At 37.4% G+C, this 22,229-nt stretch overlaps 1 protein-coding gene across 2 annotated transcripts in view; it reads left to right on the forward strand.

The window, feature by feature from the left end:
* The window catches only part of LOC113146171 (glutamate receptor, metabotropic 4), a 124,686-nt gene that overhangs the window by 83,854 nt on the left and 18,603 nt on the right, over positions 1 to 22,229 (forward strand). For both annotated transcript variants that reach the window (XM_026333481.1, XM_026333482.1), the window contains exons 4-7: positions 9,403 to 9,538; positions 12,033 to 12,187; positions 12,655 to 12,795; positions 21,241 to 21,441. In XM_026333481.1, the coding sequence (XP_026189266.1) occupies positions 9,403 to 9,538; positions 12,033 to 12,187; positions 12,655 to 12,795; positions 21,241 to 21,441 (633 nt within the window). The remainder of the gene's footprint in view (positions 1 to 9,402; positions 9,539 to 12,032; positions 12,188 to 12,654; positions 12,796 to 21,240; positions 21,442 to 22,229) is intronic.

Below are 22,229 nucleotides of genomic sequence, written 5' to 3' on the forward strand. Positions count from 1 at the left end.
GCAACATATATGTATGCAATCAAAGCTAATTATCTGAGTCATATTAAAGGTAACAGGAGTTACCCAACATTTGTTTTAAACCTCTCAAACATCTTTTCAGTAAACAATAAATAATTACAGTGGAAGCACTGTAAGTTACAGCATGAACCACACTGAAGGAACAGTGCAGATTGAATAATATCTTCAGAATATTGTGTTCTGTCACTGTTGCTCTCGTGCCCTCAGTGGGCTTTCCCTGGACTGTGGGAATAAGCAGAGAATGGGACAATTTCCTTGCAGGACTTACAACGTGCTCATATTAAAGAAGATTTGCTGACAGATGTAATACTGGGACTGGTTGCCATTTGGCTTAAGAAAATAGCCATGCCAACAAGCACTATCTGTTGATCCATCACCTCTGAGGCCAGAGTCTAACTATAGTCTCATCAATACAAGCATGATTGGATATTTTTTGTATTTCTAGAACCAAAGATTAGACCCTTGCAGTGTATAATATTCAACTTAATAGTTCCAAAGTTCAGAAACTGTTTTGGCGTTGAAGTTGCTTCACTGGTACATTTCTTATAACAAAGGCAACTCAGTTTCCCACTAATTGCAGGATTACCATTAAGATGGATACAGCTAGATATGCATCTGCAGTCAAAAAGGTTCCAATCTTAAACTCAGCAGCTTTAAAACACAGCCCTTTCATTCATTAGGTCACCGCACTGATGCAGCAAGATTGCCAACACAGAATACTTCAGCAAACTTTTGAATTGAATTTTGCACAAACCTGCTAGACTGCAACACAAGATTGTGCATTACTATGTAACTGCAACATTGCCACAACTGAAGATAAAATAAATTGCCACTGAGATATACTGGGAGCAACGAAATCCATCCTTGTAATATTATAGTTCATAGTTTAGTATTTTGATGTATGGTAAGCTTTCAAACATACTCATTTTATCTGGAGTAAAATGGAACTGGTGCAGTGTATGAGAAATACTGGCATACAAAATCAATTACTGATTATTTATTAATATTATGTTTGAAAATGATACCCTATCACATGTATTTGAAAGACAATAATATAATAACAGTGGCATGATGTGGGTAGCATTGATAATGCTACCTATACAACCAATATCTGCAATACAGGCTAGTAAGCAGTTAGAGGAAAATAACTGCTTGTTTACTTAATAACCTTACTGATCCAATCCAATGATATAAATAACTATAGAAGATGTTCTTATTTAATGTATTTTCTAAATAGGAATGGCAGCATACATATTTTACAATAAACATATGGGAAGATCCATAACAGTAATCACAAGCTTTTTAATCCAATCTAATTTCACACATCACCATGCAGCTGTCTTTCTTATTTACATCAGAGCATCTCCCCATGAGTGCATTTGAAACCCATTATAAAAGACTACACAGCAAGGTAGAAAATTGCTTCCTATCATTTTGTTTCATCTTATGCTCCTTTGATACCCAAATACTGAGCAGCACCACTCTCTTTATATTACAGTAACTAATAAAAGAGAAAGTACAAGTTTAGCTCTAAAAATAAAGAAAGAATTGAAGTCTCTAGTGCGATCTGTTCTCATAACTGCTTCCTTTACATGTTAAAAATATTTTGCTCAGATGTCTTAGGGTTAAACTATATTGCCAACTAATTTAACATTACATAGATGGGATAATCTGTGTTGTAACATCGCTATTGTTACTGTAATTATTTATTTAGATATTAGGAGACCGGTGCAGAATGCATGTCTATAGGAAACAGAAACAGTGTCATGCACTGTAGAAAGCAAGAATGTTACAAAACTCATCATTAAAATGACTGTCCTGCCAGTTATGTCACACCCAAATGCGTTATGAAAGAACTTATCTCCTGTTACATTATTTAATTATGGAAAGTTACTATAAGTTAAGTTACTATACAGTATGCATTACATTGTTTAGTCTATTATAGTCTATTATTATTAAAAAGAAAAAAATGCAATTATGCAGCACTCCAGTGTTTTCACTATATGAATGTTGTAAAGTTGTTTTAGCAGAAAATATTGAAAAAATTGGGTTAGTTTGGGCTGCATGATGGGTAAAATGTCTACTTTGCAAACAGTGAGTGTAACAGCATACAAAAAAAGGAAATTTTAAGTTAAAAAGTCCAATCCATGTGAACCCACTGACTGGTTAGCTCATAGTGAAAATAAAGATCATGAAAATAGATTGTACACTGTGATGAAAATCAAATTAACATTATATACATTCTATTTTATTCCATTCCTGTAAATGAGTGAGAAAGCATTTATTTTTTCTAATTATCCATTATAATGATGACTTACAGTAGTGCTTTTTTGTAGTGTATTGCCAGAGAAACTGAATGCCTGATACAAAATCTTCTAAATGGGAAATATGTTTACAATATAGTACTGTAAACTTTACACAATTTTACATATATTCAAGAAAACAGTGTTGCTCACTTTTTCCTTCTGTTTGTTATGAATTACGTGGTCATGTGGACTTCTCAATACACCAATTCAACATCACAATGTGCAGCCTCAATATGCACTACAAAATACATTACATTGAAATTGTTAACAAAAACAGAACTCATATTCCAAGGTTATTATATTGTATTTCACTGAGTAATACAAATCTATATATGAAAAGAAATATAGTACTAGTATTGAAAAAATATATAGCTCTGCTACAGATATTTATCTACACTAACAGAGCGAAGCCAGAGAGCATGTGTTTGTGTACTGCTCAGTGAAATCTGAGAGGGGAAGCAGTTCAGCCTCATCTTCCCAGCAGTACACAGCAGTACACAGTGGTGCTCATCACATGACCCAGTACAAAACAGCTCTCTAATATTAACCTTCATATTCATCCAGTCCCTGATAAGATCTCCATGCTATGCAGAAAATATACTCAGTCACGTCCATTGAATTTTATGAAGACACACTGTATACGCACATACATAGTACACGCGTTACACAAGGTTACCACGGGAACACTTCTTAGATCAAGTAGGGCAGATAATGGCATAGATCTGTGCGCAGACAGACAAATGATGCATAGGGACTGGGGCCACTGATCTCCCAATCTAAAATAAGAGACATTTGTGTGATGCAGTGCAAACTCTACCAAGTACTTCTTTCATACAACATATATGTTCACTGGTGTTGTTTTATGACAATGTTACAGGCAGGAGCTATGGTGGCACATAGAGACCTACCCACTGCAAATCCAAAACTACATTTGATGGCACCATCCTCATAATATATAACAAATTTGATAGTTTTCTTTGGTTTAGCAGTTTGTAATATCCACAATGGAATATTATACAATAATTGATCCCTCGGGAAGAGATTCATTCCTTTTTATCTCCTCAGCCTTGCACAGTCAGGTGAGCGCACAGGAGCAGCGACAGGACAGTGCTTCAGGCAGTGTAGGGGATTTAGTGTTTTGCTCCTGGACACTTTAGCAGGGTGAGTGCCAGAACAAGAGACTGAACCTGGGTTATTTCAGTTCAGGGTCGGTTTTCAGTCCACTCTTTCTTGCATCCCACTATTTCACTCCCCCTCACTTGAAACTATATTTCTGAAGTGATAAACTCAACATGTAAAAACAGATAATATACAAGTATGAAAACATAACACCCTTGCTGCAGATCACCTAGGCTAATGTTCCGCCAATTAGAGATGGTGAGGATTTTTCCAGTACTGTGCAATCTATCCTGACCAATCGACCTTTCGATTAACATGCATTGGGTGAAAGGAAGTGAAAACAGGACAGTTTGCCAGTTAAAATAAGTGATTTGTATAAATTATTTGATATAAAACTAAAAATCTGAGTGGAATATAATTTATCTCCTCATTTAGTGTTATCCACTAAATAAGATTTTGACATAATATATACTACATATACACTGTAATCATTAACACTGAGGCTGATCATTGCTGCTCTGTACATTAGACTACAGACTGGCAGCCAGACAGTACATAGAGACCTATCAATGTATTGATTAAATAGGTCTATTGAAATCAGAGGGAAATTCAGGCTTTATAATTAACATATGATTATTCTATTGCCTAATCATTTGCTGCCATGTAACAGAGATACGAGCCAAGGTGTCAATGTTTTCATTCACAGTGTTGATGAAAGTGATCATTTTCAAGCCATCAGTACTGTAGTTTTAGATCCCTGTACTTTTGATGCTATTCATGTTGTCCTGCTGTTAAGGTCTGTTTTTCTAGGTATTTTCAGTGAGGGCATCCCAATAAACAGGCTATTTTTATACCTTCACCTTCACCACAACGCCCACTTGGGTGTATTTTGTGTGCTTCTGCACAACTGCTCATCAAGCACAGAAGCTTTGCTGCAGCCGCAGTGCCAGGAAATATTTAATGTTTACGGCAGCACTGTCTATCCCACGGGTGTCAAATGAGAAGGAATATTAGTGTTCTAAGTTATTAGAAGAGCAAAGACTTGTGGTGACAATGGAAAGCATGAGAGAGGAGGATCGCAGTCTCCTCAGCAACGGATATTTTTAGAGGTGGTTTTTAGACATGGCTCAGATGTTAAGAGTGGCATATGATGAGCGCTGGGGAAAGAAATCCACTCCTCATGAAGTTTTCAGCAGCAGCTGCAGAATAAAGACTGCTGAATGCCTGAAGACACTGATAATTTTGGGGGATTTTGGCACAGTGCAACAGGTCATGAGGAAAATGAGGGAGCTAAACATTAAGATTAAAGATTTATGATATTTGAAAGACCTAAAGAACTACAGTTATTCAGGTTTGGTTTGCATATGTTTTTTGTTGTTGCTGCGTTTTTATCTTTACCAAGTAACATTAGGCAGGAGATGGTAGTCTGGTTAAGTCTGAACTGTGTTTAAAAGTCATCCTAAATGTGAGAAGGGGGAGTCTTGAAGTGAGCTATTCCACCCTGTCCATTTGCAAAATGGAATGTAGCAGTGGGTTTTATTGAAAAAATGAAACGTCTAATGAGACTTGTTTCATTAGCTAAAATAAACATAAAATATGTAATGAGAAAGCCCTTTTCCAAGGCCAATTAAAACCTTGGCATAGTTTAATCCACATGTAAAGACATTTCAACATGGAACAATTAACTGGGAAAGAAAATAATATATACATTTATTGTGCGTGGATAAAATGGAAAAGAATTAGTGGCACAGTAAACCTTGCTGGGGGAAAGGTAAAGGCTTAGCTATAGAAGTAGAAAAAAAACTGCAATTTATATTCATGTAGGTAGGGACTGAATGTCTTGCTCTTTGTCTTCTCATTGTCACAAGGTGTAAATTGGGGTCCTTGAGTCAAGGGACCATGTCTTTGGCTGTCCTATACTGGATAGGATGAATGGCTGGACAGATGCATGGATGGATAGATGGTGTTGGCAATAGAAAAAGAAATTGCCATGTCTATCCTACTACTAACAGAGTTACAGCACAGGGCCTATGGAGGGCCCTGTGCAACGTGCTTCAACTCCCAGAGGTTGAGTGTTTATCCCCTGGTTCTCTCCCTGTTCTCTCCAGAGGTGAAGCAATGCTGCAGCCTGTTGCCAGTGATGTGAGAAGAGAAGAAAAGAATGGGATGAGTGCCCTGTTTCCACATAGCAGATGTTGTGGGAATGAGGGACTGAAGTAGCAGTGAGTCAAAGACATAGAATCTAATGATTGAGAGCGTCTCTGAGAGCAGAGAGTTGCTGCTATGCTGTCACCAAATTTCCCATGTGCCTGTGTGGGTAGTGTAAGTGTATTGAAACAGAGAGGTAGACAGATAAACCTCTCATTTGGTTTAATCTAGGAATCAACAGCATAGAGCACGTAGATTGTAGAAAGGTACACAAATATTGTGAACTATGAAATGCTTGATTTGTTTCCAGCATACCTTCACACATTTAGTCTCACTTACTGTTCTGTAAAATACCTAAGGCATAAATCTCATTTCACAGCTAAAACTGCAGTACATGTATAAACATAAAAATATGGACACAAACATCTAAATCCATTCATACATAGTTCTATTTTATAAATCTCATGCACACCTTTCCAAGCATGGAAATGAACAGCAGCCAGGACGAGGATCACATTTGATTGACAGTAAACCAAGCTGGAGACGTGTGCTTACGGTAACATCAAACACTTTAATTCAAAGCAAACATCAATGAGCATTGAGCACAAAAGGAGACCTCGGTCCAAATATCAATATTTAAACCTTGATGCTGTGCTAGTGGCTTCAAGCAATTTGGCTAGGACGAATATCTCTGGCTCTGACTGCTCTGGGCAGACGGGCAGCTGATGATGACGATGACAATGATGCTGGTAAGAATTCCCTGCTGGTGGGTGGGACTCTGATGGGTCCTGAGTCCTCTGTTGAGGCTATACTCTCACAAGTGGCAGCAGCTGCTGGCGTTCCTCCCATACTGCCGACACCATAAGCTTTAGCATTGGACCAGGACCCCGATGACACAGAAGCAGACCCCTTTCCTTGTGTATTTGGATTTGGTCAATCGCTTGCAGGGTTAGACCCAGGGTGGCAAGTATTTGCCAGTGAGCCCCCAGTGTCCTACATGGTGCAGCAGAGCATGGAGAGGTTGACCTTTGCTATACTGGCAGGGGATTCTCCCACTGGCAGTGGATTTGCCTGTCATCCAAATAGGAAATGCATGACCCCCAATGGGCTTGTGGTGAAGCCATACCAGTCAAGCACTGATGGCGTCTGGACAATGGAAACACCAGTGTCCTGCTGCTGTATGTGGAAGGTTTGATTAAAGACCAGCTGATAAAAGTCCAGCTGATGTACTTTTAAAATGTCTCAGGTCATTGACACCATTATCCAGGGTGCAAACGGACAGGCTAAGGTTCAATGATACAGATGATCACTGCCCAGTGACATATCTGGTTAAGCCTGGCTGCAGATGCAGTCCATTCATCAGCCTAGCCTGGCAGTTTGTGAGCCTCTGGTGAGGCATGGCACGCTCCATCTGCCTCATTTTGGGGAGCAGAGCTCCTCTTGGTCCTATGCGTAGCACTCAGCAATCCTACATTGTTGTTTTTTTTTTTTTTTGTGATCGCACTTCATGTGTAGCTGCTTAATCCTGCCAACACCCCTTTAGGTGCACAGCCCCTGGTGCCAACTTTTTTCCATCGATCAACACTTGACTTCAGTGTACACATGGTCCATGGGTGGTCAGTACTCTCATACTAGGGTAGCACCTGCAGTTCAGACTCCCTCAGTTTTGAGGTATGCTAGTGCTGACAGTCTCACCCTGCTGTTCTGACCAATAAGATTGCTAACTTAGTGCAATTAAGCCACTGGCTCAGGAGAAAGTGAGGCAGCGTTTACTTCCTTGTCCAATAGCCTCCCCATTGACATTGAGATGGACGGCATCCACAATGAAGGGTTATTTGGCGATGATGTCAGCTGCCTGTGTATATGGTTTTTCAGCAGCTTTACCTACTTTGTTTTCCTTCTACAAAGCCCATTCCTTCATTGGCCCAACATTCAGGGGCCTGTTGTTTGCAATAGCCTCAATACCCTTGATATACATTCATGGTTTATCCATTTGACTGTACTTTGTCCCACCGCACTCCCATCATACTGATTTGATATCTTGTTGCAGGTTCACTTAATGAAATAAATAGTGAATAGTGAAAAACTAAGTTTTATGAATGAAAGTGGTCTGGATGAATTCATGTAGGTAGAACAGTAACAATACGACAGTGAAGAACACACAAAAGAATTATTCTATTCCTTCAGTGAAGAATTGCTAATTCATTAATCAACCAAATGAATTTAAAAGTCACAGCTACTGTAGCTGTGACATGTATGACAATGGGAAACCTATACACTTAACCCTTTTGGGAAAAAAAGGCCTCAGTGGAGCAGCAAAACTATGGATTTGAAGAAAACGGCATCATTAAATCCATCCACAATGTACATTCACAGGTGACAAGCCCCTCACTGACCTAACCGGAAGAGACTTCTTGTATCCATGAGCAAAGTTGCCCAGGATCCTTGTTAATTTAATGGCATTCCCTTTTTCTTTATGCATTCTTCTAGTTTTCACAACCTATTAATATCTGAGCTGCAGCCAGGCTTGTTTTATGGTGTGAGTTTGGCTGCCATGAACTGAACTAGAGGGTATTATTCCTGCATTGATTGTTCATTGGGCTGGCTTTGTACTGGGTCACAAAGGGGAAATTCATTAGCATGCACATACACTCTGTGGCATTTTGGCAGGGTGACAAAACAGTTATCTTGAAATGTTGCATTAGGAATTAAAAGTCCTAGCTTGTTGGTAACCAGGGGCCATCCCTTGCTGACGTTATACCTCAATGCAGAGCATCTTTAAGACATTGAGGACTCTTTAAATTGATCTGTGGGGAATTACTGTAGCTCTAATTTTGTGATAGGCCATTGGCTAATAAGCTAAACTGAAATTATCAATTTTAGTTGACAATACTATATGTTAACTTACACATAATTCATGTTAATTCATTTAATTGGAAATTTAAAGGTTTCTGTTTCAAGGTTTCTGTGTGGAGTTTGCATGTTCTCCCTGTGCTTGTGTGGGTTTTCTCCAGGTACTCTGGTTTCCTCCCACAGTCCAAAAACATGTATGTCAGGATGATTGGTGATTCTAAATTGCCCATAGGAGTGAGTGTGAGTGTGTGTGGCTGTTTGTCTATATGTGTCCCTGTGATGCACTGGTCACCTGTCCAGGGTGTACCCCTGCCTTTTTACCATAGATAGTAGGGATTGGCTCCAATAGATCCCTGTAACCCTAAAAGAAGAATAAGCACGTATAGCTAATGGATGGTTTCTGTCTCTCTCAAAGACAGTGTAATATTTATGTAAGAATTTAGCAAACAGTAATTTGTAAGTTGAACAAAGTTAAACAGCCTGTGTAATAAGAAAAATTACTCTAAGAAAATGGAACTACTTTTCAAATACAAAATTTATGGATTTTCAAATGCTACCAAATTCCCTTGGTCTCACAAGCAGGACCATAAACTGAATTGATGGGTCTCTATGTTTCAAAGTTGCCCCTTGTGGTGCAAGGAAAGATTTTTTAATACTGTGCATTCCTCATGGTGTAAAATATAGCACCTGTACACATTTAATGGTCCATCTATCCTAAAAAGTGCAGAGGATTGAAATAGATTTGTGTGAGTTTAAGAGGAAAAAAATGCACACGCAAAAGTGACCAAGAGTGTGAAAGAGACACCTGAAAGGACAGCATTAACTGGCAGTTGCTGTTAGAAAAATCTGCTAATGAGGGCTGTTAAGGAGAAAAGGCTTTTTTTTTTTTTTTTTTTTTTTTTTTAAAAATCATGAATGTGTTTCATTTGGAAACTTTTCTCTTTTGTCTCCCAATTAGGTGGTCTGTGCATTTCACAGTCAGTGAAAATACCACGTGAACCAAGAGCTGGAGAGTTTGACAAGATCATTCGCAGACTGAGTGAGAACCCTAATGCTCGAGTAGTCATCATCTTTGCCAATGAGGACGACATAAGGTGAGTTGAATCCTAGTTGCCGTCAGTTAACGCAACTTTTAACAGGACTTTTCTCAGCCATTGTTAGGGACGGGGCTGATGGGAGAAGGGAGATGCTGGGTTGTCTATGTTGAAAGTGTGACATCTCCTGTCCAGAGAAAATGGACAGTGTCACAGAGTTACAGGGCACGTGTGCTACAGAGAGATCTTTTGAGAGCTCCAGAATTGCTGGAAGCAGGCTGTGTGGTGGAGAATGGTCTCCACCCAAATCAATTTGAGCTGCTGACTCTATCCCCAGTAACGCTTGAAGCTGGAACTGTCTGTACTAAGAGCTAAACTACAACTACTGCTGCTGGAAAAAAAATCTAACAACCTATTAACTGTATAAAATCACTAAGATAGTGACACTGTACTAAATTCTATAAATTTACACTAAAAAAAATTATGAATATGAATATCAGTGCACTCCCTCTGTGAAATTCCAACACTTATTGGGCAAAAACACAAGTAACTTCCACATGACTGCCACATACAGTTAGAACCAGAATATACTTACACAACTCACAAGATAATAAATAAATTTACTTTATACAGTACCTACTTAAGTATTGTCACTGAATATATTGCTATAGGTACAGCATCACACATCATTTCAAACAGTTATCAGAAAATGTTTGAAATGTTAAATGTATTTTGCTAGAAATATTTATGTACTATACAATTCTGAATACTAGCTCATTACTAGTATTTTTACACTGATTACTATATGACTGTTTTTGCATCCAGGCCATGTTAGAGAGGAGTTAACTACTCTCTTTTGAAGCCACATTTTATTATAATGTACTATATTGAGCTGCATTATATTATAAAGTCTGACTAATAGTTTTGTCATCCATTTTGACATCTAGTCTGTTTGCCCAATAATAGTTAACAATATCCCTACTTTCACTGTGGGGACAGAAAGTCTGTATTAAGAACAAATTAATTAGCTGTAGGCTGGATCAACACAGTGCTGGTTTGGCTTTGAATGGCAGAAGGTTTCCCAGCAACCAGTGAATGTATTCCTAATGGAATGTGGGCATTGATTCGGCCCAGTCCCTTGATGATGACCAGGGCATAAGTCCCTGTGCTCATTGACTTAATCCAGTCCTGATAACGGGTAATAGTCTGGATATATAGTAATTACAGAAAGCTAGGGGGATTTCAGCACTGCATGCCTACTCTATCTTTGAACCAAGGCCAGTGTGAGCTGGCAGCAGCCTAATAAGAGCCCACAATTGTCTACATAGAAAGTATAAGAGACTTAGGTTTTTTTGATTGGGCCCTTAAAATATGATACTTAACCAGTTATATAAATATACTGCCATGTCTCAGGTTTACGAAGAATATTGAAAATCATGTGTTTATGTAATACAATCAAATTAACAGTGTAGTTTTGTCCTGTACTGTGTTTCTTCTATGAGAAAGCATCGTGGTTTCATAACACAAATTCTGCAAAATAAATAAAATTAAAACTAATTCAACTAATTTAACTTAATTGTTCTTTGTTTTGCACTTTAATTAAGTGAACAATTTATTTACCATCTGATTAATTTAATTAGAAAAAATAGATATGTCATTTTGACCTTTTCATTGCCTGACATTTTTAATGGCTTAGGTGAAATGTCATGTGACACTAATTTATGATATAATAATAAAGTGATAACAAATTTGATTAAGGTTAGAATAAGGTTTTACTGAAATATAATTACAATTGTACTTCATGTGAGCTAGGAACTGAACCTGGGCTTTCTGGAGACCAGAGAAAAAGCCTTACCGATCAAACATAATAAATAAAGATAAAGAAACAAAAACTTTAGATGACTTACTGCTTACTTACAAAACATGCAGTAATTATTTTCCAAGGTTACATCATCCATCTGTAACTTTGAGGTCTTAAATGAGATGGTAAAACAATACGTTCCATGTAAAAAACTTACGTTGTGCACCACACAAGCTGATGCTTAGTATTTACTTTTTGCTCTGGCATCTTTAGGGGCATATAAAGATCATAATGTTTCATATGCCAGGTTGCTGTGTTTAAATTTTATGTTGCTGTGCTCAGGCTTTCTTGATGTAACTCTGCTGCTACAGCAGAGCGTGCTGGCAGTTTTTTATGACTCCCTAAACTTACTTCCATTGGCGACAAGCCTGGACAAATGAGGCAGGGGTGTCATTCTGCCACAGCTAGGAAGAACTACACTACACAGGGAATAGACAGAGTGTCTATGGTGGCTTTTCATTTCTATTAGTGCCACAGTGCAACCTTACCCAGACTCAGAAAAGGATATTCCAGACATGTAATCAGCTAAATGGCAGCTACACCTCCTCTTTAGAGTGCATTTAAATAAGGCCCCTCTTTCATGGGTAAAATGTCACTGTATGTGCGTGACATATATCAGAAAATGAATGAAAACACTGATGGCACCACACTATGAGGTACTATTATACATCACTTTACTTCTTTGTCCCAAAGGCGGCTCCTTCAAGCAGCTAAGAAGGCCAATCAAACAGGCCACTTCATCTGGGTAGGTTCAGACAGCTGGGGGTCCAAAATCTCCCCAATACTGAACCAGGAAGAAATGGCAGAAGGTGCAGTAACCATCCTACCCAAACGACAATCTATCAAAGGTATTTATAACACACTTCCTAGTTTTATCTTACAGAATGCTCTGAACAATTTTTTTTTTTTTTTTACAGCATCATCTGAGTACTCTGGGCTTGCTTTTAATGTTTGCCTCTACTAATCATATCTCCCTTATTCAGCCACATGCAAAGGCATTGTCCAGTAACAATATTTACCTTAAAGGTTTAATGTGTAATATTTAAAGCGATTAATTAGTGGAAACAGAATAATCACATACTACTTTTAAGCTAATTATATTTTTTAAATCTCATTGATAGCATCTAACAATTTATGAACTCTACACTCTTTATATAGATCCGATATATAGATCACAAAGATAAATAGAATAATCACACAATATGACATCATTTAAATCATTTCATTTAAATATTTAAATGCTTGGCAATAACAACCTACAATTTTGCAGCAATTTTTTTAAGCCTAAACAGCATCTCTCACTTATTTCTTTCAGGTTTTGATCGCTACTTCATCAGCCGAACACTAGAGAACAACAGAAGGAATATCTGGTTTGCAGAGTTCTGGGAGAATAATTTCCAGTGCAAGCTTAGCCGCCATGCTGTGAAGAAAGGATCAGGCATCAAAAAATGTACAAGTGAGTATACAGCTAATAGCAGAGAAGGCACCAGGTCAATGGAAAGCACTCAGTCCTTGACTAAGAATATTGATTGGGTCTGCTGTAAGCACATTATACATGTATACTTGGTATTTGTCAACACACTTCCCAAACAATCACACTTCCTTATTTAGGTTAAATGTAATTACTATAGATAAGTGAATCAGAATCAATATTTTCATTCAAAAGAAATTAATACTTGCTGGATAGTTTAATTTGCAAGGGCGACAAGTAATCGCAAAACCAGGCCACAGCATATGCTGAAAACATAATCAATAGTAAATCCAATCAGCCTACTGGAAACAAGATTTTAAGTCATTAAAATCAGTAGGCTCTCCAGTCCTTTCTCCCACCCAATTGTGGGGTACAACACTGCATTTCAAGTAGTCCAGGGTGACTGATTTAAAGCTGGCACCTGAAATGTTGCTAGGAAATATGTTGCTCATATATCTGTCTGCATGATGGAGTATCATACAACCCAAAAATCACTACTGGAGAAGCTATTCTGTTCTCTGCTGTTGAGAAATTGGAGTGGGATATCCGTTCTTCACTAGTTCAGCCTTGGTAACTGAAAATGCTCATGTTAGAGTCTAGTCCACACAAACTCTGTGCTGCCTACAGACTGTGACGGTTCCCTGACTAAAGACTTTGAGCTGAGTCGTGACACAGACACATACAGTAAATCAGGTATCATTACAAACAAATGGCAAGTGGAAGACAATTCAGTCTGTTTTTATAATTATGTTGTGGTGGCACTAACTGCTGGCTTCATTATGTCCGAGGACAACAGTTTGTTGTTCTTTTTAAATGAAAAATCAGAATTAGCATCCAGCACACTGTTGTTAGGTTTGGACAACAAAAGTGCTTTGACTAATGAACTTTGAGTTCATAAGAGACCTATTTATTGTTTCTCTGGAAGGAGAAAGTCTTCTCAAACCTGAGATTTTAATGAAATAAGGGAACTAATTATAATATAACTTTTTTTCTGTTTTCCTTATGAGACAGAGAAGCATAGGCAAAAACCATGAGTTATTGTTTAAGCTTTCTGTACTGTGACACTACTGCAATGTCGGGATCAGTAGGAGAAGAGTATAGTGGCTCTGTACACAAAACATTTTTCTTAACTGACAGTTCACATTTGACAGTTCTTTTTATTAGAGGGCAGGGCTCAGTAAATATTGCATTTCATTGTTTCGTCTTGCTCAGTGACTGGACCTTGTTTAAGTCCATCTTTTGGCTTCCTAATCCATCTGACAGGAAATTTCAACCTCAAAAGGTCACCAAATACCACAGAAGACACACTGAATTGGTACAATAGTTGAACGGCCAAAACTAACAGTTAAGCAGAGATTTAATTGTCAATTCTCTTAATAACATTGTGCCCCTTGGCAAAAAAGCATAGCTCCTTCGAACAACCCACACTTTCAGGTTTTAGGAGAATATGTAATCTTAAATTATATCAGTATGTCATGGTGGCTGCTTTTCAACTAAATTTTTGCAGTCGCCTTTTGTCCTTTGAGCAGTACAACACATGCAAAAAGTATAGTCATTTCACTCAGTTTTGCAAGTAGTATCACTATTCTCAAATTTTATTTATTTATTTATTTTTAAGCATAATTTCCTACCCCGTTTTTGGGGATTTGCCAGACCCCGTATTTTATCGACAATGCAGAAACCGTTTTTAATAGCACATTATTCATGTATTAAGTAAAAAGACAGAATTCTTATCTTAAAAATCAGTTCAAGACAAATCAAGAAAATAATATTTTTAGAGTACTAATATGAATTGATAGGCATATAATCTTTCTGTTTGTGCGATATCAAAGGGTTAAATTAAACAATAAAAGTCACTGGCAACTGGTTCATGTATGAAAACAGCAGGGTAGTAACAGATCATCTTCCAGTGCTGAGACATGAGAGTACAGGGAAAACAGCACAGAGTGCAGATGTATGATTCATATCCTACTGCTGCTCTTTTCACCCAACATTGTTTTATTTGCCACCCCAGAGGCCAAAGTTGACTTTGTAGTGTCAGATCTACACTGTCACCCAAACCCATAGGCACATCACGCATGTTTTTAATTCTTCAAATATATATATATGTTAAAATACACACTAGAGGCATCATTTGAATATCAAAACAGGGATATAGATATGATGTGGAAAACAATGCACAGTTTATTTGTTAATTGACCTAAGTTACTTCTATGCCTGTCAGGATTTACATTGTTGCACAGCACAGCAATAGAAATTCTTATTCATCTTTGAAACCATGGATCTGGAATTCTGATTTTTAAATTAAACAGCACTGTAATGTTTGCAGTACATAACAGTGCTGATAAAGAAGAAAATGCTCTGGCTCTCATTTTTGTAACATAATCCTGGCTGACTGCTTATCTTACCACTTTTTTTTTTTTTTTTTTAAACTGTGTGTTTTCATTTTTAATGCTACAAAAGAAAAGACTCGGCATGAGAACAAGAAACTCAGTTTGGTGAACGTACAGTAGCACTCTCTTGGCTAGAGTTGCTGGAATAAAAACTTCCTAAAATCCAGTAGTGCAAGACTACAAACTTAAAACAGCACTCTAAACTCTTTAAATGACACAATGATAATTACATTTTTACACACACTTATACTAGAACCTGACACTGACCAAAACTGTTATGAATTAGGTCACATTTAGTTAACTTGCTATATTCTTTTAAAATTGAAAATTACATAACTGTATCAAGCTTTTAAGAAGGTGTTACTTTGCCCTCTCTTTTTGTCAGACATATCGTTTTCTATCATGAAAAGAGATGGGTTTTAGTTTTTACAGCAGAATAAACGGGAACCCCAGAAACTCCTGGTTAAAGAAACTACTTGGTCCTTGTAGGCTCATAGGAAATTCAAACAGAATTTAACCATACTGGTTTAGGTGAGAAATCCAGCAACTCTTAGGTTTTTTAATGATCTTTGCGGACTGTTGATTGTACATCTATTATATTTTATTTCATGCTACAAACTGATAGTAAGGCAGACATGTTCCATTGGTCTGAGATGAGCAGGGCTGACTCATCAATCATAATTACTATGAGGCAAACTTCAGTCCTCAAATTCTTTAGAAATGCCTCTGAATAAAAGCATTGTCTGTTGCCAGTTCTTCCAAAAGCAGATAATAGATAAATATGACATGTTATATAACATATCCTGAATTTCCCAGCCAGAGGATCAATAAAGTGTCATCTCATCTAATCTAATATTAGAACATAAAAAAAGCAACAGAGCGATTACCCAAGCTGTGTCAGGCAGCATTTCCTTTGATTAAAGTTTTGTGCCTTACTGGGCTGTTGGCCAAGATACCAGCCTCTGCAGGTACATCACTTATGATGTCATTTCAGCACCCAATCAGGTTCACAGTGTAAAGATAGCAAACTGGCTTTAGTCACTCAATGTCTTTGCATCCCTGCAGACATGAGTCACCCAGGGCTAACAGACGCACATTCATGCCTCCAAGCCTGCTCAATTGTCTGATGTCCATTGCTCAATGAAATCATCAAGAAGACCAAGTGCAACTACACCATGTTCAACAGATTCCTGATGCTCCTGAGATACAACACAACAGTCAAGATTTGGATAAAAGATAAACCAGACAAAACTAAAGAAGTGTTTTCCTTACTTGTGAGAAATTGCTACACACCTGCGGGGGTTTAGACTATCCACTCTGTAAGACAGCATACCATTTCAATTTAATTTATTATCCTCATACCAAGACATTTCTGAATTCCCTTTTTAGAGGCAGTTAAAGCAAGAGAAACTAATTTCCTGGCTATAGCTTGCAGCTGTAACAACTGGATCACTTGATCTGACCGACCGTGTCTTTGGAAGAAATGATGACAAGCACTCTCCAGCACTGTGCTCTATATTTCTGTTCCTTGGGTGACAATGCCCAATCTTCTTCTTAATTAGAATAGGAAAATGGGAGGGGTTTGTAATGACTGTCAACCAAAGTTTGTCAGGCCCCTGACGAAGGCCACATTAGGGCATCATTTTAATTATTATTTTTGAGACTTTAATACAAGAACCACACATGTGACCAAAGGGAGATGAGACATCACCCAGAGCCTGGGCCAAACCACAGCAGCTGACAATTAGCACTGTGTTATTTTATGTTTTCTGAAACGTTTTGACAACAGTATCACTGCAGTTCAGTGAGCTGACATAGCAATAACTGGAACCTTCCTAATATGGTACAATCTGAGTGAACATAAAAACACAGAGTTTTAAAACCTGACAAAACTCTGGAGGAAATTATTTTATATGTATGACAATATCCTGAAGGTCCCTTATGGACTGTTGGAAGAGGATGTAGTTTTTCACTTTTTGAACAAAATCTATAAGAACTATTCTAAACTATTTAAAAAATATTTAATTTGGAAGATTTTAAAACATATTGTATCAAATGTATCTTTCTTTCTTGAGAACACACACACACCACGGTGCAAACCAGCATCACCCTGATGAATGCCTAATGGCTGAAAACATTTGATTGATAAAGTCTATTGGGACCACTAGCACTGTATCATACATAATTTTAAAATGTGGGCAAATTGCAGCATTACCTGCCCTAGAGTGACCCAGGATAGTAGGTCAAACCTAACTATGCCCAACCAAGAAATAATGCAGCCTACTCTATCATCTCAGCACATTAGTTGGACAGAAAGTCCATTTCCAGCAACACAAAGAAAGAAATCACAGTGTGCTCAAATAATAAAATGAAATTGTTGCACTGCTCTACCTGGAATGAAAAGCAGGTAAAAAAGAAACAATTTGCTTCTATTCAAACCAATATTGCAAAAAAGAGCATACACTGTGACCCTGAGCTTTCTGGATCATTGTGTTCTTTCAGAATCACAATTTTGCCTTGATGAAAACTCCTAGAGCACTGATAAAAAGATACAGCAGCAAGGTTTCATCTTCTTTCATAGCAATGCTTGTTTTGCACTGCTGACTAACCTAACCATGAAGCATTTTAGGATTCAGTTACTGCCCTTTTTCTTCACATCAAACCATGTTTGAGAGGAAAACAAACCCTCAAAAACAAACGTCACTTTTTAAATCACTTAATTTCAATTTACATCAGGCAAATACCAATGTTGCACAAATTACATCGCAGACACTTGGGAGCTTAAATTGTTTTGATATTCAACAAATGAGGAACACTGTTGATTACATGAGTATAAGATCAAATTATTGGCTAAACTGTAAACACATTTGTGGACCAAGGTCAAACATCAAAGAGATTACGAACCCCTGGTCTACCTGAACTGCAAGTGTTTGGACTGTTTAGAGCATTGGAGCAGTAGAAGAAATCCAAACATGTAAGTCTATATGGACACCTCTGGCTGCTCAGCAGATGAGGAGAAAGTGGGAGAGTGGCAGAGGGAGAGAGGTTGTGACAGCCACAAAATGAGACAGACTGCCTATTCCAGCTCCGCTTTGCCTGTAGCACACATTTACAATGTAACTGGTGGTATTCAAAACAGTCAGAACCCTTTCACGGATGTTAATTTCCCTCTTCTCAGCAGGCAAACACTGGGGCAGCACGTAGATAAAAAACAACAGAAACAAAAACTATTCATCTGTTAAATGTAGTACTTAAAATGTAGTGTCACCACTGAGATAAGACATGTAAACAAAATATGATTCCTGCTATACATCACCTTTGGGCTTATATCATGATTCACCGCTTATGTGGTCATGTTATCATAAACTGGTGAATGAAACAGTGACAAAGGCAGAGTATTTGCTAAGTAACATGAAAGTAAACCTTAACTGAAAGCCATGATGCAAAATCCTCAGGCCTCCTTTGAGTAAACAGATCATTTGGAGTGATATATATGCATAATTATGACCAAACTTCAGAGCAATAACAACTCTCTATTAGGAAGGAACATCCTGGAATAGCACACAACCAATAGCACACTGAAATGATTACGTTCAATTTTTCCACACTAAGTTACTGATGAGCTATTATTCACAATTACTGAACACATTAAAGTCATTTTTTTGATGGTACAGGAAAAATGAGGTGATGTAATACAAATTACACAATTTCCAAACTTTTACTCTCAACCTTTTTGTTGAGAGTTTAAAATCAGAAGATTGAATTATTCTAAAAAAAAAAAAACATTAACCTTCAAAGCACAAGGAAACAGGCAGACACAGGGCACCTACTGAGCCATGCAAATGAACCTCTATTACTGAGTGTCAATGTTTTTGGTTTAACTTTATTAAGCTCTTAAGACACCGTCACAAAGAAAAAAGTGTCATATATCATCTGTGACTTCAACAATGACTGTCTCTGATTACAAAATATATCATATTTCTTAGGGGCAATTCATTTGCAATTCACATGCTTTTAAAATCTTTTAAGTGTCTCTCAAAAGACATTTCTGTCACATCCAAGGCAAAAAAAAAAAAGCCTGCAGACAACAAATTTCAGATTGTAAAAATCAATTTGTAATCCTCTTGCATTCACAGAGGGAAATGAGCAGCACACTGAAAGGAAAGAAAGGCAGCATTCAAATGGGTTTGAATAAAAGATGGTTAAAGCAGCACACATGTGGAGTATGTTTACTTAGCCCTCGTCATAAGTGTACGAGCACTAAAATCTGTGAAAGAACAAAGTGTAAGCTCTATGAGAGTCCTGTTAATTCTTTCTAGGTTGTTATGGGCCTTAACATTTCAATAAGATCAACTTTAATGCAGGTCTTGAGGGCACAGGTCTGTATCTGCAAGCAAGTAAGCCTATCCATCACAAGTAAACAAAAGGTTACCATTATCTATGCTTCCTATTAATACATTAGAGAAATTATGTACCGTATTTTCCGGACTATAAGTCGCTTTTAGCAAAAACAGCCTTGATGAACAGAAAACAACAACAACAAAAAAAAAACATATATAAGTCGCCTCTCTCAGGTTGTCACTCCAAACTTCTCCAAAGTTTCAGCTGCTGATTTTATTAATCATTTAATTAATTAATCATTTTAAAATTAATTAATTATATTATTAACGTTTTATTAATTATCACTTTGAAGTCCTCAGTATAGCTCTTTGTAATGGGCGGCATTTTTATTTAGCATAGACATAAGCATTTTTGCTTTTTCAGCGCAACAATATTATCTTCAATTGAGTCAAGATGCCATCTAAGGCTTGTGAGTACTCATGACACATGACAAACATACACATATAAATTCCTTTGCTATAGAAGTCGCAGGAGAAGCCAGAGGAAAAAGAAAGTGCTACTTAGAGTCCAGAAAATACAGAAATTGTCAGCAGGTCTAAACTTGCATTTACACTAAACAAGCAAACCTGCTGGAGCAGTTTGACTCTGATGTGCATCAACTCTTTCTATGCAGGCTCCTTTTAAAGACCAGTCTTGCATTCCAATTCCCATCACTTTGTGATGTCTATATCACTTAAATCAGTAACACTGTCCTCCTGCCACTCTTTCTGCTTAACCTCTCTGGCAGGGCATTGGCTAATAAAATGATTAAGCCGCTAATTGAAATCTTGCTTGATGATTAACACATTTTCAGAGCATTAGAACAACCCTGGCTATGACTAATATACACCTGTCATAACTAATTACATTAATGCCGAAGAATGATTAGGCCTGTCTTGCTGTATCTTGCTCTCTTCCACCATCACTGTGTCACACTCTGGTTTTGATAAACGGATGTGAGACACCATATGACTTTATTGGGGTAAACACTCTGTGATCATATAGAGAAGACCTGAGTGCATTCCTAAACCACATTAATTTATGTAAGCAGTGACAATCTTTACTTAGTTTAGGCTATGTGAGTAATCTCAAGATCTTTGCATGACATTACACAGTACTGCAAAGGCTGTTAGCTGCACTGTAGCAGATTAGGATGAATTAAAAAAAGTTTTGTTGAGAATTTTGAGTGTGTCACAATGAGAAAGACTGCACATGAGGCCATTTTGGATTTGGTGGAAGGAGATTCTGTGATTGATGTCTAGATGAAATAGCATAAAATTAGTGGTTAACGTGCTCAATTCAACGCCAGTCTCTAAATAAATTAAATATGGTGAAACAAAGATGGTTGCACAATGGAGTAATCAGGCTTCTTGAAAGGCTATCATTTACTTCATTTTACACATCCAGCAATCATTGTTTAGTTCTTACATTTCTGATTGATTGTGGAGCAGCTTTTTTGTTCTGAATATTATGTCACTCATATAATCTTGATTACCTGTCACAATTGCCATGACTCAGGCACTAAAACACTGCATAAGAAATACTATACACAGGTTAACCAAAAGCAGTAATCACATTTCTTCAAGTATGTATGAATTAATCAAGTAAGTCATAATTTCATGGGTTGTAATTTTTGTGGTGTTGATGTTTTCTTTAGACCATGAACGAATTGGGAAAGATTCATCATACGAACAAGAGGGGAAGGTCCAGTTTGTGATTGATGCAGTTTATGCCATGGCTCATGCTCTACACAACATGCACAAAGATCTCTGTCCTGGTAAAGTTGGCCTCTGTTCCAAGATGGATACCATCAATGGCACACTGCTACTCAAGTACATCCGCAATGTCAACTTCACAGGTGTGTATTCCTATTTTTCACACTCATCTGCATATGTATATTTATAGTTCATAAAGCAGTTAATACCAGGTTCAGGGAATTTTTTTTTACCATCGCTTTATTGTATTCTGCAAAATGTAGGCCCACTGTATATAGCATATAAAAAAAAAAAAAAAAAAAAAAAAAAAAATCAGTGCATTGGTACTGAAGCAATACCGAATAACTATTATTCTGAGGCAGTTGTGTAACGCTACCTTAGGCAAATTACATGTCCTATTTTAGGGTTCTACAATAAGCTCAAGTACTTTAAAAGTACATAGTGGTCCTCAATTTTCAGGTTACTGAATGTTAATGCACTCCCAGCAAATATAAGATACTGTAGGAGGGTTGACAATCAGTGGCAGAACACCATGTTTTAACATAGTTGATGAACTGTGCTTTTGTGAGATTTCCCGCCTTATCTTGTCAGCACTGAATTGCCCACGCAAGACATCTCCTGCTTGTAGCGTACTGGCTGCACAGTTAATATTGTACATAAGAGGGGGAAGAAGAGAGCTACCAGATAACACTCACATGTTGTAAATTCTAATTTTGTTACTGGCAAATACAATATGGAGTTATCTATGAAGAAAGAAATATGAATGAGTTAAATATATTTACAGACATATGAAACAAGTCAAATGGCTGACTGTTGCATTTTACAGAATAACTCCATAAAAACACTCATAATACAGTGAAAGTTCTGAAGTCCCTTTCTGTTTAGCCTCTAATAACCTAATGCAGTCACACTGAGCATTCCTTCATCTGTC

This window comes from Mastacembelus armatus, chromosome 7, assembly GCF_900324485.2.
Source record: "Mastacembelus armatus chromosome 7, fMasArm1.2, whole genome shotgun sequence".
NCBI classification, from domain to species: domain Eukaryota; kingdom Metazoa; phylum Chordata; class Actinopteri; order Synbranchiformes; family Mastacembelidae; genus Mastacembelus; species Mastacembelus armatus.